At 50.8% G+C, this 13,724-nt stretch overlaps 1 protein-coding gene across 1 annotated transcript; it reads left to right on the top strand.

Moving 5' to 3' along the window:
• The first annotated feature begins 211 nt into the window (after positions 1–211).
• Positions 212–2,366, top strand: LOC147976144 (uncharacterized). Its single transcript, XM_087520750.1, has 3 exons — positions 212–301; positions 470–674; positions 2,221–2,366. Exons 1-3 carry the CDS (start codon positions 212–214, stop codon positions 2,364–2,366), a joined length of 441 nt encoding a protein of 146 aa, XP_087376876.1.
• Positions 2,367–13,724: the final 11,358 nt, after the last annotated feature.

Here is a 13,724-nt window from a genome sequence, read left to right as displayed (position 1 = left end):
AATTACAAATGTCCCCAAACTTTGTGGGACGCTCCAGAATATTGCATGGTAATTATTTGCAAATTTTGAGTCCAAGCAAAATTCATTTGCTATATGAACTAAATAGAAAACTGAGACAAAATGATTAACAAAAAAAGAGAAATGAAAATGTACAAACTTACCTGTTGGACTAGGCTCTATGTGCACAGTGCACAATCGGCCTAGTCCAGCCATGCCTTCTCCTTCCTTCCTGTTCACAGGAGGCCGTGGCGCGCATCCGACCGGCCATGGCCGCACCATGGCGCGTGCCGGCCATCCCCCGGTCTCATTGGAGTATAAGGCCGAGCCAGACCCCCCTGCAAACCCTAGCACCTCCCCTCTTCACCACCCGCTCCCCTCTTCTTACTCCCACATGAGTCCGGGCGTGCTCGTCGACGCCGCCGCACCTCACGCGACCACCGGCCATCCCGAGCTGCTACAAGGTGGCTAGGAGCCTACCCGACCTCGTCTCCTTCACCTACGCCTCTGGATCGAACCTAAAAGGCCATGTGCGCTCCGCATCGAGCCGCCATCCCCACCACAGCCGCCGCGGCCATCACTGTCGATCTCCACCACCGGCGCCTCCCCGACCTTCCCCGAGCTCGTTGACGTCGCTCACTCCGGAAAGTCCTCCCCGGACCTTCACAGCAATGGAGGTGAGCCCTCCCTTCGACTCCCACATTCCCCTATTCCACAGCCGTAGGACGCCGCATCACCATGCCCGAACTCGCGGCCAACGCGCCCGTCGTTGTGCCCATGCGCGCTGTGCTCCTTGGCCGTGCCCCTGACCCGTTTGACAGCGCCAGTCAGGGACCGACCCACGCGCGCGGCCTCCTCCCCCCCCCCCCCCCCCCCCCCCCCCCCCACTCGCCCGATGCTGCTCCTGCTTCCTACCGCAGCCACCGCACCTGCTGCTCGCCGCTGTTGGCCGCCCCTGCCCCGTACCCTGTGCGCTCCAGGCTCGCCCGAGACCATGCCACCCTCCCCTCCTGCTCGCCGCTGGCCGCTTCACCTCGCCGGCGCTGCCCACGCCAGCTTTCACCTTTGTCCGCTCCCCCACTGGCCTCCTGATGCTTCTGCTCCTCCTCCCGCCGCCGCACTCGCCTCCACCGGACCGCGCCGGCTCCGCCCGGCCGCGCCCGCGCTCCACCGCAGCATGCTGGCACCCGCGCCCGCCAGCCTCCCTGCGCGCGCTCGCTCCCCTCGCCCTGCCCCGTCGTCCCGCTGCGCATGTCGCCGCCTGCATGTGCAGCCGTGCGCCGTCGCCGCGCCCTTGCCCGCGTCCGCGCCCGTGACCGCCGGCGCCCCTCGCGCGTCGCCCCGGCCGCGTCCGCCGCCGCTCGGACCCGCTTCCCCTGGCCCGACATTTCCGCTGCCGGGCGCAGCTCCGGTCGACCGGCGAGCCCCACCGTGGCCACGACCTTCCCCAGCCCCCTCACCCGGGCAGGCTTGGCCACGCTGGGCGCGGACGCCCACTGCCCGATAGCCCAGTGCCCACTGTGGCCTACGGTCCATTGACAGATGGTGCCCGCCCCCTCTAAAAAAAGTTTTATATATATATATATATGTATATATATATATATATATATAATTATTATAATTAATTACTTAATTGATTAATTAGCTTAATTAAAATTTGCTTAATTAACTTAAAGTAGTTAACCTGCTAATTAGCTACTTCATTTGTAATTAGTTATAACAGTCAATGACAGGGGGGCCACCCCTGTTGACTAGTCAAACATTGACTGGTCAACTAGGACCCCCTCGCCCACTTGTCAGCCATTGGGTGCATTTTGTGTACCCTGTGCTGGGTGCGTCTAGCATTTAAGCCTTATTCCCAAATTATAAATAAATTCAGAAAATCCACTAAAACTTTAGAAATCCATAGAAATTAATCCGTAACTCGGATGAAAAAGTTTTCTACATGAAAGTTGCTCAGAACGACGAGACGAAACCGAATATGCAGCCCGTTCGTCCACCACACATCCCTAGCATAGTGAACACGCAACTTTCCCCCTTCGGTTCATTTGTCCGAAAATGCAAAACACCGGGAATACTTTCCCAGATGTTGCCCCCCTTTGTCGGTATCACCTAATACCGCGTTAGGGCATACCTGGCACCGCGTATTGCCTTGTTATGCTTTGTGATACTTTGATTGCTCTGTTATTTATTGTGTTCCCCTCGGTTACTTCTTTTCGGTAGACTCTGAGATCGCTGCCGATACCCCTATGATCGACTACATCGACGATGACCCCTCCTTCTTGCCAGAGCAACCAGGAAAGCCCCCCCCCCTTGATCACCAGATATCGTCTATTCTTCTCTCTACCGCTTGCATTAGAGTAGTGTAGCATGTTACTGCTTTCCGTTAATCCTATTCTGATGCATAGCCTGTGATTGTTGCTACAATTGTTGATACCTTACCTGCAATCCTAAATGCTTAGTATAGGATGCTAGTTTATCATCAGTGGCCCTACATTCTTGTCAGTCTGCCATGCTATACTATCGGGTCGTGATCACGTCGGGTGTTGATCACGGGTATTTATTATATATAATACACATGATATATGTTGTGACAAAAGTCGGGTCGGCTCGTAGAGTACCTGCATCTGATTCCGTTGTGGGGGCTGAAGGGGCAGGTGGTTCCATCCAAGTAGTGGTGGGCCTGGGTTCCCGACGGCCCCTGACTGTTACTTTGTGGTGGAGCGACAGGGCAGGTTGCGGCCACCTAGGAGAGAGGTGGGCCTAGCCCTGGTCGGTGTCCGCGGTTACTTCTAAATAACACACTTAACGAGATCTTGGTATTTGATCCGAGTCTGGCCATTGGCCTATACACACTAACCAACTATGCGGGAACAGTTATGGGCACTCGACGTCGTGGTATCAATCGAAGCCTTCTTGACGTCAGCGACTGAGCGGCACGCGCCGGATTGGACTGGAACGCCTGCTCTTGTATTAGGGCGGCTAGGTCTGCTTACCGGTCGCGTTCGCAACATGCAGGTGTGCAACGGGCGATGGGCCCAGACCCCTGTGCCATAGGATTTAGACCGGTGTGCTGACCTCTCTGTTGTGCCGAGGTAGGGCTGCGACGTGTTGATCTTCTAAGGCCGGGCATGACACAGAAAAGTGTGTCCGGACAAAGGGGATCGAGCGTGTTGGGAAATGTGGTGCACCCCTGCAGGGAAGTTGATCTATTCAAATAGCTGTGTCCCTCGGTAAAAGGACGACCCAGAGTTGTACCTTGACCATATGACAACTAGAACCAGATACTTAATAAAACACACCCTTCCAAGTGCCAGATACAACCAGTGATCGCTCTCTCATAGGGCGATGAGGGGAGGATCACCAGGTAGGTTTATGCTACACGATACTACTTGGTGAACTTACCATCTACTCTCTTCTATATGCTGCAAGATGGAGGCGGCCGGAAGCGTAGTCTTCGATATGACTAGCTATCCCCCTCTTATTCTGGCATTCTGCAGTTCAGTCCACAGATACTACCCTTTTCATTGATACCAATGCATATGTAGTGTAGATCCTCGCTTGCGAGTACTTTGGATGAGTACTCACGGTTGCTTTCCTACTTCTTTTTCCCCTTTTCCCGGTTATTGCGATCTTATGATGGAGACCAGGAGCCAGAGGATCCCGAGGACGATTCTACGCGGAGTTCGGCTTCGAGGAGTAGTTAGGAGGTCCCAGGCAGGAGGCCTCGCCTTTTCGATCATTGCTACATTTTGTACTAGCCTTCTTAAGGCAAACTTGTTTAACTTATGTCTGTACTCAGATACTATTGTTCCGCTGACTCTTGTGTAGTCGAGCATTTGTTTTCGAGTCTTCGAGCCCCCTGGCTTGTAATATAAAGCTTGTGTTATTTTAATTTGTGTCTAGAGTTGTGTTGTGATATCTTCCCGTGAGTCCTTGATCTTGATCGTACACATTTGCGTGTATGATTAGTGTATGGTCAAATCAGGTGCGTCACTGAGTAGTCATCAGCTTTGCTCTGCCAGTCGTTCTTAACGTCATCAGCAACATTTGCAGTAGGCCTGGCACCCAGCGGTGCTTCCAGGACATAATTCTTCTGTGCAGCAATGAGGATAATCCTCAAATTACGGACCCAGTCCGTGTAATTGCTACCATCATCTTTCAACTTTGCTTTCTCAAGGAACGCATTAAAATTGAACAGAACAACAACACGGGCCATCTATCTACAACAACATAGACAAGCAAAATACTATCAGGTACTAAGTTCATGATGAATTTAAGTTCAATTAATCATAATACTTAAGAACTCCCACTTAGATAGATATCCCTCTAATCATCTAAGTGATTACGTGATTCAAATCAACTAAACCATAACCGATCATCACGTGAAATGGAGTAGTTTTCAATGGTGAACATCACTATGTTGATCATATCTACTATATGATTCACGCTCGACCTTTCGGTCTCACTGTTCCGAGGCCATATCTATACATGCTAGGCTCGTCAAGTTTAACCCGAGTATTCTACGTGTGCAAAACTGGCTTGCACCCATTGTATAAGAACGTTGAGATTATCACACCCGATCATCACGTGGTGTCTCGGCACGACGATCTTTTGCAACGGTGCATACCCAGGGAGAACACTTGTACCTTGAAATTTTTAGTGAGAGATTATCTTATAATGCTACCATTAATCAAAGCAGAATAAGATGCATAAAGGATAAACATCACATGCAATCAATATAAGTGATATGATATGGCCATCATCATCTTGTGCCTTTGATCTCCATCTCCAAAGCACCGTCATGATCACCATCGTCACCGGCGCGACACCTTGATCTCCATCGTAGCATCGTTGTCGTCTCACCAACTATTGCTTCTACGACTATCGCTACCGCTTAGTGATAAAGTAAAGCAATTACATGCCGATTGCATTTCATACAATAAAGTGACAACCATATGGCTCCTTCCAGTTTCCGATAACTCCGTTACAAAACATGATCATCTCATACAATAAAATATAGCATCATGCCTTGACCATATCACATCACAACATGCCCTGTAAAAACAAGTTATACGTCCTCTACTTTGTTGTTGCAAGTTTTACGTGGCTGCTACGGGCTGAGCGAGAACCATTCTTACATACGCATCAAAACCACAACGATAGTTCGTCAAGTTAGTGCCGTTTTAACCTTCAACAAGGACCGGGCGTAGTCACACTCGGTTCAACTAAAGTTGGAGAAACTGACACCCGCCAGCCACCTATGTGCAAAGCACGTCGGTAGAACCAGTCTCGTGTAATCGTACACGTATGTCGGTCCGGGCCGCTTCATCCAACAATACCGCCGAACCAAAGTATGACATGATGGTAAGTAGTATGACTTGTATCGCCCACAACTCACTTGTGTTCTACTCGTGCATATAACATCTACGCATAAACCTGGCTCGGATGCCACTGTTGGGGAACGCAGTAATTTCAAAAAAATTCCTACGCACACGCAAGATCATGGTGATGCATAGCAACGAGAGGGGAGAGTGTCGTCTACGTACCCTCGTAGACCATAAGGGAAGCGTTATGACAACGCGGTTGATGTAGTCGTACGTCTTCACGATCGACCGATCCTCAGTACCGAACGAACGACACCTCCGCGTTCAGCACACGTTCAGCTCGGTGATGTCCCGCGAACTCACGATCCAGTAGAGCTTCCGGGAAGAGCTTCGTCAGCACGACGGTGTGGTGACGGTGTTGATGAAGCTACCGATGCAGGGCTTTGCCTAAGCACCGCTACAATATGACCGAGGTGGATTATGGTGGAGGGGGGCACCGCACACGGCTAAAAGATCAATGATCAATTGTTGTGTCTCCAAGGGGTGCCCCCTCCCCGTATATAAAGGAGTGGAGGACGGGGAGGGGGCCAGCCTCCTATGGCGCGCCCCGTGAGGGGTCCTACTCCCACCGGGAGTAGGACTCCCCTATTCCAAGTAGGAGTAGGAGTAGGAGAGGAAGGGAGAGAAGAAGAGAAGGAAAGGGGGGCGTTGACGAAGCTATGTACCTAGGGTAGGGTCATGGATCTGTCCAAGATACCCTTCCCAAGGACATCTCTAAAAGAACCAGAAGCAGTCGAAGAGAAATCATCATCCACTCGACCAAAAAGTTATGTTCCACTCGACAGTCTTGAAGACACTCAACCATACAAACAACCACTCGACCACCAGAAGATGTGAAGCCATTCACTCCGCAACGGTCGGGATTTAAGTCATAGCTTTAATAATCATTTATAGCACTTTACTTCGGATGCTACCAGTAACGCTCCTCCTTTATGAACATTGAACCCTATGTAACGGAGGGGGGTTGGGGTCCTGGCGCACTCTATATAAGCCACCCCCCTCCTTTGGGACAAGGGTTCGCACCCCCTGTAACTCACATGGATATATCCAGTCGACCGCCTTTGGGCTCCAAGACGTAGGGCTGTTACTTCCTCCGAGAAGGGCCTGGACTCGTGAAACTTGCGTGTACAACTCCTCCATAGCTAGGATCTTGCCTCTACATACCTACCCCCCATTCTACTGTCAGACTTAGAACCACGACAGGTGGCGCCCATTGTGGGGCAGGTGTCTTAGCGACTTTTTGGAGAAGTTGCAATTTTTCCGATCCCCTTCATCATGGTTTCAGGCGGAGGTTTGGCTGAAGGCCGCGAGATCCGTCTCGGCACGCTCGTGTTTCTCGCCGACGACTCCGCTTGGCTTCAGGAGGCTCCACTCGACGTCGACGCACTCCCCGTCGACGGGGCGACGTACTTTCGCGTGTGCGTCCGTGGCGTCCTCCTGCGGCAGCCGTCGACCCAGTATCGATCGGCTCCTATGGCTTCCCCCCTCCCTGTGGCCCGCCGAAGCAAACGTTCTGGTCGGTCGAGGCTTCAGCGGTGGGTGAAGCATGCAATGGCTCGTCAGTCGGCCACCCCTCAAGTCGCGGCAATCGAGTGCGATGAAACCCTCTACGGCTTGTTCGATCTGTCGACTGGCTCCATAGAGATCGCATTCGAGTGCGATAGCAGCGACCCCGTGGCAGAAGTTTTGATGGTCAATGGACCATGCAGTCCTCCTGGCTTCACCCGTGAAGACGGAGGCGATGGGAACGGCGATCCGTCACGCGTTCATGAAGAGTACCGCCCCGAACCCCTCTCCTCACAGCGGGGAGAAGAACTTCGCCTCTGGAACATGGATGCACTTCACACTCCTATCGTTGGAGAAACCCCTGAGGCCCAGGCCTTGGAGGAGGCGCACCTGGCCAAATTGACTGAGTGCACTCGACTGGAGAATCTCCAGCGCGCACTCGACGAGCGTGCTCGACAGCATGCTCGACAGTGTGCTCCTGAATCTAGTCGACGTCAACTCTTTCTGCCTCCGACTCAGGTATACCGAACTCCAATCCAAAATCTCGCAGCTGCAGCCCGGATAGCGGAGTCGATCCAACCTTCCCAATCAGAAGCTGGTCGAGGTCTGGTACAGATCCGAGCTTTGCTCCGTGCAGCAGGAGAGCAGAATATAGCAGTATCTCAGTCGCGGAATAGGATCCATAGCAGGTCCATGGTTGCAGACACAGTTCAGTCGGCTGACAGCCCAAGATCGCCCCCGAGGCATGAGGGACGTGGAGACCGATGAGATTAGTATAGAAACCGTGAGCAGTATGATCACCGAGTCGATCGCGATGATCGTCGTCGAGTGCCCACACCTCCCCCAAGGAGTGGGTCGTACGTGCCTCGGCAACATGATGACAGTCGCCCTCACAGTATGGGGCGAGGGGTTCCAGTCGACCCCAGAGAGTCGGGCTTTGATGCGAGATCTATTCTCGTTCAGGGCTTGGTCGACAGAAACAGAGCTCACCGAGAGGGTCATGACAGAGATGTACCAACCAGCAGCAGGGTGCATGTCTCATGTCCAGAGTGCTTCAGCAGGGCCATCAGGGCTGTAGTGATTCCTCCCAACTTCAGGTTGGCGACTGGAGTTAGTAAGTTCACTGGTGAGTCCAAGCCTGATACTTGGCTTGAAGACTACCGAGTGGCTGTCCAGATTGGTGGCGGCAATGATGAAGTGGCCATGAAACACCTTCCTCTGATGCTGGAGGGCTCAGCTAGAGCATAGCTGAATCAGTTAGCACCAAGCAGTATTTATACTTGGGAAGATTTTGCCCGAGTATTTGTCAGAACGTTCAAAGGGACTTGCAAATGGCCGGCAGGGCTGACCGAATTACAGTGTTGCGTGCAGAAACCGAATGAGTCTTTGAGAGATTATATCCAGAGATGGATCACATTGCATCACACGGTGGAGAATTTGTCTGATCACCAGGCAATTTGTGCCTTTAAAGAAGGTGTCAAGTATCGGGAATTGAATATGAAGTTCGGTCAGATAGGAGATATGACCCTGACTCGGATGATGGAAATTGCCACCAAGTATGCCAATGGTGAAGAAGAAGACCGACTCTGGAGTGGCAAGCACAAGACAGTCGCCCATGAAACCGGAGGAGGCAACTCCAGTCAGAAATAGAAGCGCAAGGCCGAGCCAGCCGCCCCTGGTGAAGCCTTAGATGTGACTCAAGGAAAGTTCAAAGGGAAGCCCAAGGGGCCGTGGAACCCCAAGAAAGTAAAAGATCAAGATGGAAACGATGTGCTGGATTGGCCATGCCACATCCACACCAAAAAAGATGAAGAGGGTAGTTTCATTTACCCGAAGCATAACACTCGACAGTGTCGACTCCTAATCCAACAGTTCTGAGAGAAACAACCCAAGGAAAAGGAGAAGGAAGCAGACAAGGTTGAGGATGAGGAAGAGGATGATGATGGTTATCCCCACGTGAATTCCACCTTGATGATTTTCGCTGAAGTTGAGAGTAAAAGTCGATTGAAAGTCATCAACAGAGAAGTGAACATGGTCGCTCCGGTGACACCCAGTTATTTGAAGTGGTCCCAGACCGCCATTACATTCGACCAGTCCAATCACCTAGCGCACATAGCCACCCCTGGGAGGCAAGCGTTGGTGGTCGACCCAGTAGTCGAAGGCACCCGACTGACAAAGGTTCTGATGGATGGTGGCAGTGGCTTGAATATACTGTATGCAGAGACGTTGAAAGGAATGGGAATTCCGATGTCCAGACTCAGTGAGAGTAATATGAGTTTCCATGGGGTCATTCCAGGCAAGAAGGCTGCATCACTCGGCCAGATTGCTCTCGACGTGGTTTTCGGTGATTCCAAGAATTACCGCAAAGAAAAGTTGACATTTGAAGTTGTGGATTTTCAGAGTGCATATCATGCTATTCTGGGCAGGCCAGCTTATGCACGTTTTATGGCTCGACCATGTTACGTGTACCTCAAATTGAAGATGCTTGGTCCCAAAGGGGTGATCACTATCACTGGTAATCGGAAGAAGGCGGAAGAGTGCTTCCAGAAGGGTTCAAAGATCGCTGATGCACAGTTGGTTGTAGTAGAATTGCAAGAATATCAGAAAAATGCAGATCCGAGTGATTTGTTGCGAGCCAAGAAGCCCACCACAGATTCAGCATTCCAGTCATCTGGCGAGACAAAGTCGATTCACATTCACCCGATAGACCCCAATGCTGCTCCGACTCACATTTCAACCACACTCGACTCCAAATAGGAAGAAGCGCTCATCCAGTTCCTCCGTGAGAACTGGGACATCTTTGCATGGAAACCTTCTGACATGCCAGGTGTTCCCAGGGGACTGGCTGAGCACCGTTTGCGGGTCGACCCAAAAGCGAAACCAGTCAAAGAGCATCTTTGACGGTCCGCCGTACAGAAGAGGAAGGCAATCGGTGAAGAGGTGGCTCGGCTTTTGGCAACTGAGTTTATCCGTGAGATTTACCACTCCGAGTGGTTAGTGTAAGTGCATCTAGTGCCCCTTAGTGATTTTGGTGTACTAAAGACTTATAGGTTAAGGGACTAATGTGTTTATGAGTGTACACAGGTCTATAAGTCTATGAGGAGTTTGATATTTACGGAGAAAGTCGACCCCTAAAAATGAAGTTCTTCGTCTGAAGACGTTGGTACTCTGAAGACTTTCTGAAGACTTTGAAAGTGAAGAAATTGGTGTGACCTTGAAGACTTGGTATTCAGTCGAGGAACATGAAGCGTGAAGACTTTTGTTTTCGTAGTTTCATTTTCTCTTTCTTGAGTCATAGGAAACACCGTACTGTTAAAGGGGGTCGAGGAAATACTAAGGAAAAATTTCCAAGTGATGCTCAACTCAAAATCCTACACCTACCAATCCCTTCGAGTGAAGCCATTGGAAATCTCATACAGTTCAGTCAATTTCTTCAGTGGCAGAGACGAAGTTCTTCTGGTCTCTGAGGAATTTGTTCTGACTGAGGAGTTGGGAATTCACCAGTGCGGATTTCCTACAAAGTGAGGAACATGATAGCCCTGAGGATTTTGCTACTCAAAAATCCCGACCGTTGCTGTGCTATGCGCCAACTGTCCCAAAATATCTATCCACCTAACGGTCATATCATTGAAGGGCATTTATGTCTTATCATGTCGGGCTGCTCCCTAGGCTATAAATAGCCCCCCCTACAACCACTAGCTGGTTGGCTGCTCCGAGAGAAACTGACACTTGTCATTTGAGAGCAACCCATCCTCTGAAGACTTTGAGCGAAAATCATCAAGTGAGGAAAAACCCAAACCAAAACCCAAACACCTACAAACCCCAAGTGATTGAGCATCACTGAAGAGATTGATCCTGCGTGGATCCGACGCTTGTTACCTTTGAAGACTGTGCTTCTTCCAGACGGTTAGGCATCATGGTCTAGAGCATCCAAGAGGAATTGTGGATCGCTGAGTGACCGAATTTGTGATGGTTTGGAAGTCGCCTGAAGACTTACCACGAGTGATTGGATTGGACGAGGTATGTGTGACCTTAGTTCAAGGAGAATACGGTGAGGACTGGGTGTCCTGAGCTGCGTGTTCAGGACTGGGTGTCCGGGACTGTGTGTCCTCGAGTTTAAATACTCAGCCGCTCCAACCAGACGTACAACTGACACAGCAGTTGGAACTGGTCTACCAAATCATTGTTTTCACCAAGCTCACTGGTTCTATTTCCTCAACTCTTTCATTTCCTCGTAACTATGTTGTGTGCTTGTTCATATCTGTGTTTGAAGACTTTGACAGAAGACTTTCTCAATTTCCTCAATTCAATTTCTTCAGTCTGTTTGTCTTCATCCTGTGTTATGATGTGTTTACGCTTCTGTACTCTGTGCCTGTCTTCATTTCATCATGATGATTGTCGGTGTCAAAACCGGCGGATCTCGGGTAGGGGGTCCTGAACTATGCGTCTAGGCCGGATGGTAACAGGAGGCAAGGGACACAAAGTTTTACCCAGGTTCGGGCCCTCTCGATGGAGGTAAACCCTACGTCCTGCTTGATTAATATTGATGATATGGGTAGTACAAGAGTAGATCTACCATGAGATCAGAGAGGCTAAACCCTAGAAGCTAGCCTATGGTATGATTGTTGTTCTGTATGTTGTCCTACAGACTAAAACCCTCCGGTTTATATAGACACCGGAGAGGGTTAGGGTTACACAAAGTCGGTTACAATGCTAGGAGATCTACATATCCGTATCACCAAGCTTGCCTTCCACGCCAAGGAAAGTCCCTTCCGGACACAGGACGAAGTCTTCAATCTTGTATCTCCATAGTCCAGGAGTCCGGTGATGGTATAGTCCGGCCATCTGGACACCCCCTAATCCAGGACTCCCTCAGTAGCCCTTGAACCAGGCTTCAATGACGACGAGTCCGGCGCGCAGATTGTCTTCGGCATTGCAAGGCAGGTTCCTCCTCCAAGTACTTCATAGAAGATTTTGAACACAAATATAGTGTCCGGCTCTGCAAAATAAGTTTCCACATATTGCCATAGAGAGAATAATATTTACACAAATCTAATCTGCTGACGTATTCCATAGTGTGACATCACACCACGGCCAAGCCTTTATTCAAATCGTTTTATTGTCCCACCTCAGCATGTCATGCGAGGCGGTTTCCTTGGCACGTCTTGTTAAAGCAGAGATCGTGTCCCCTTATTCCGGGATTCTCATCAATACGGGCGTGGGTAACCCAACCACTTCTAGGACTCCTAGACTATAGGCAAGTCCAAACGGCCATGGAGAGGACGCTTGATATTCACCCTCTTTATAAAGGGACAAGGCTTTTACTTTTTTCCCTCCCGTGCTCAATCGAATCCTTCCCCCACCTCAAGCTCAAACACCCAAAGTTCAGGTCAGGTGCTCCGAACCTTCAATCATGTCCGGATCTAGCCTTCAAGGCCGATGGGTGCCTTTCTCTGTCACGGAAGAAGACATCAAAAAGTTGAGGGAGGCCAGATATCTGACCGCCGAGGTTTTGCATCGGCTGCCTGCCCGAGGGCAGGCCGTCCCCTCCCTCGAACCCAACGAGAACGTCGTGTTCGTCTCCCATTTCCTCCGAGGTCTAGTCCTTGCTCTGGATCCTTTCGTCAGGGCTTTGATGTTTTATTACGGGCTAGATTTCCATGATCTAGCTCCGGACTCCTTTCTTCATATCACGACATTTATTGTCGTGTGTGAGGCCTTCCTCCGGGTTACCCCTCACTTTGGCCTGTGGCTCAAGACCTTTGAAGTAAAGCCGAAGATGATCGAGGGGCAACATGCAGCGTGCGGAGGTGCCTCAATACGCAAGATGACAGGAGCTCCATGGCCCAAAGGTTCCATTCCAGAGGTGTCTGAATTGTGGCAACAAGATTGGTTCTACATCACGGCTCCTAGAAGTGCCAAGTGGGCGGCCGCCCCTGTTTTCCGCTCGGGCCCTCCACCACAACTGATGTCATGGATCAGCAAAGGTCTGAGCTGGGGTCCAGCCAAGGACGTGCCTATACTTCAAAGCCGCATTCGAGATCTCTTCAATGGAGATTTTAGTTTGGTTGCGGTAATACAAGTTATGCTGGTTCGTCAAGTCCAGCCTTGCAAATGCCGACCCCTTCGCTTGTGGGAGTTCAATCCCAAGGGACTGCGTGTCATTCAAAATTTCCTCGGCCTGACGCATGAGGAGATGTACAAGTCATTCTTCGGACCTCAGGTAGAGTGTCCGGAAATCACCGAGGACATGGGCCTGAGCAGTAACCGCGCTGCCGAACAGGTAAGGAATCTTCCGGCCGAACATACTATCTCTCATTTGTTACGAAGTTATTTCTGAGAGTTTGCTTTTTGACCAGGACTGGATAACAAAGGCGAAGTTGATTCGGTGTTCGGCCCCCCTCCCTGAGGGTTTGGACAATCCGATATTGGAAAAGATGCTCCAGGTCGCACCTTGCCCGGAGCCCTTGAAGGAAGATACTGGGGAGGATAATACGGGCGGACACGGGCCCCCAACGCTGCCCACTCTAACCGAGGAGCGAGCGTCTCCATGAAGGAAGACGACCGGAGGAGGAAAAGGACTGCGCCCGGGGATTCGGAAGCCGAAGCTTCCAAACGGGAGAAGAAGTCTCCCACAGAGGGTCCTACCTTGGGGGGTGCTTTTGCCGCACAAAGTCCGCGGGGGGATCAATTCTCTAGCGAGTCATAAGTGACCCGAAATACTTTAATAGTACAGGTATGCCATCTTCTTCTTTTGAGAAAACAACCACCGCATTTATTTTTGCAGTTCGGGCCTTAGCCCCTCTCAAATGAGCTCGTCTTCGGGGGATCTTC

The sequence above is a fragment of the Triticum urartu genome, chromosome 4A, assembly GCF_056163025.1.
Source record: "Triticum urartu cultivar PI428250 chromosome 4A, HENAU_Tu73, whole genome shotgun sequence".
Taxonomy (NCBI): Eukaryota; Viridiplantae; Streptophyta; class Magnoliopsida; order Poales; family Poaceae; genus Triticum; species Triticum urartu.
Note: the sequence above shows the minus strand (reverse complement) of the source record. Positions and strands in the feature narration are given on the sequence as shown.

Coding starts and splice junctions, on each gene's coding strand:
- LOC147976144 (XM_087520750.1), top strand. CDS start 212: ATGCCTTCTCCTTCCTTCCTGTTCACAGGAGGCCGTGGCGCGCATCCG. Junction 302..469: donor CGCGTGCCGGCCATCCCCCG/GTCTCATTGGAG, acceptor CAAGGTGGCTAG/GAGCCTACCCGACCTCGTCT. Junction 675..2,220: donor GGACCTTCACAGCAATGGAG/GTGAGCCCTCCC, acceptor TCTTTTCGGTAG/ACTCTGAGATCGCTGCCGAT.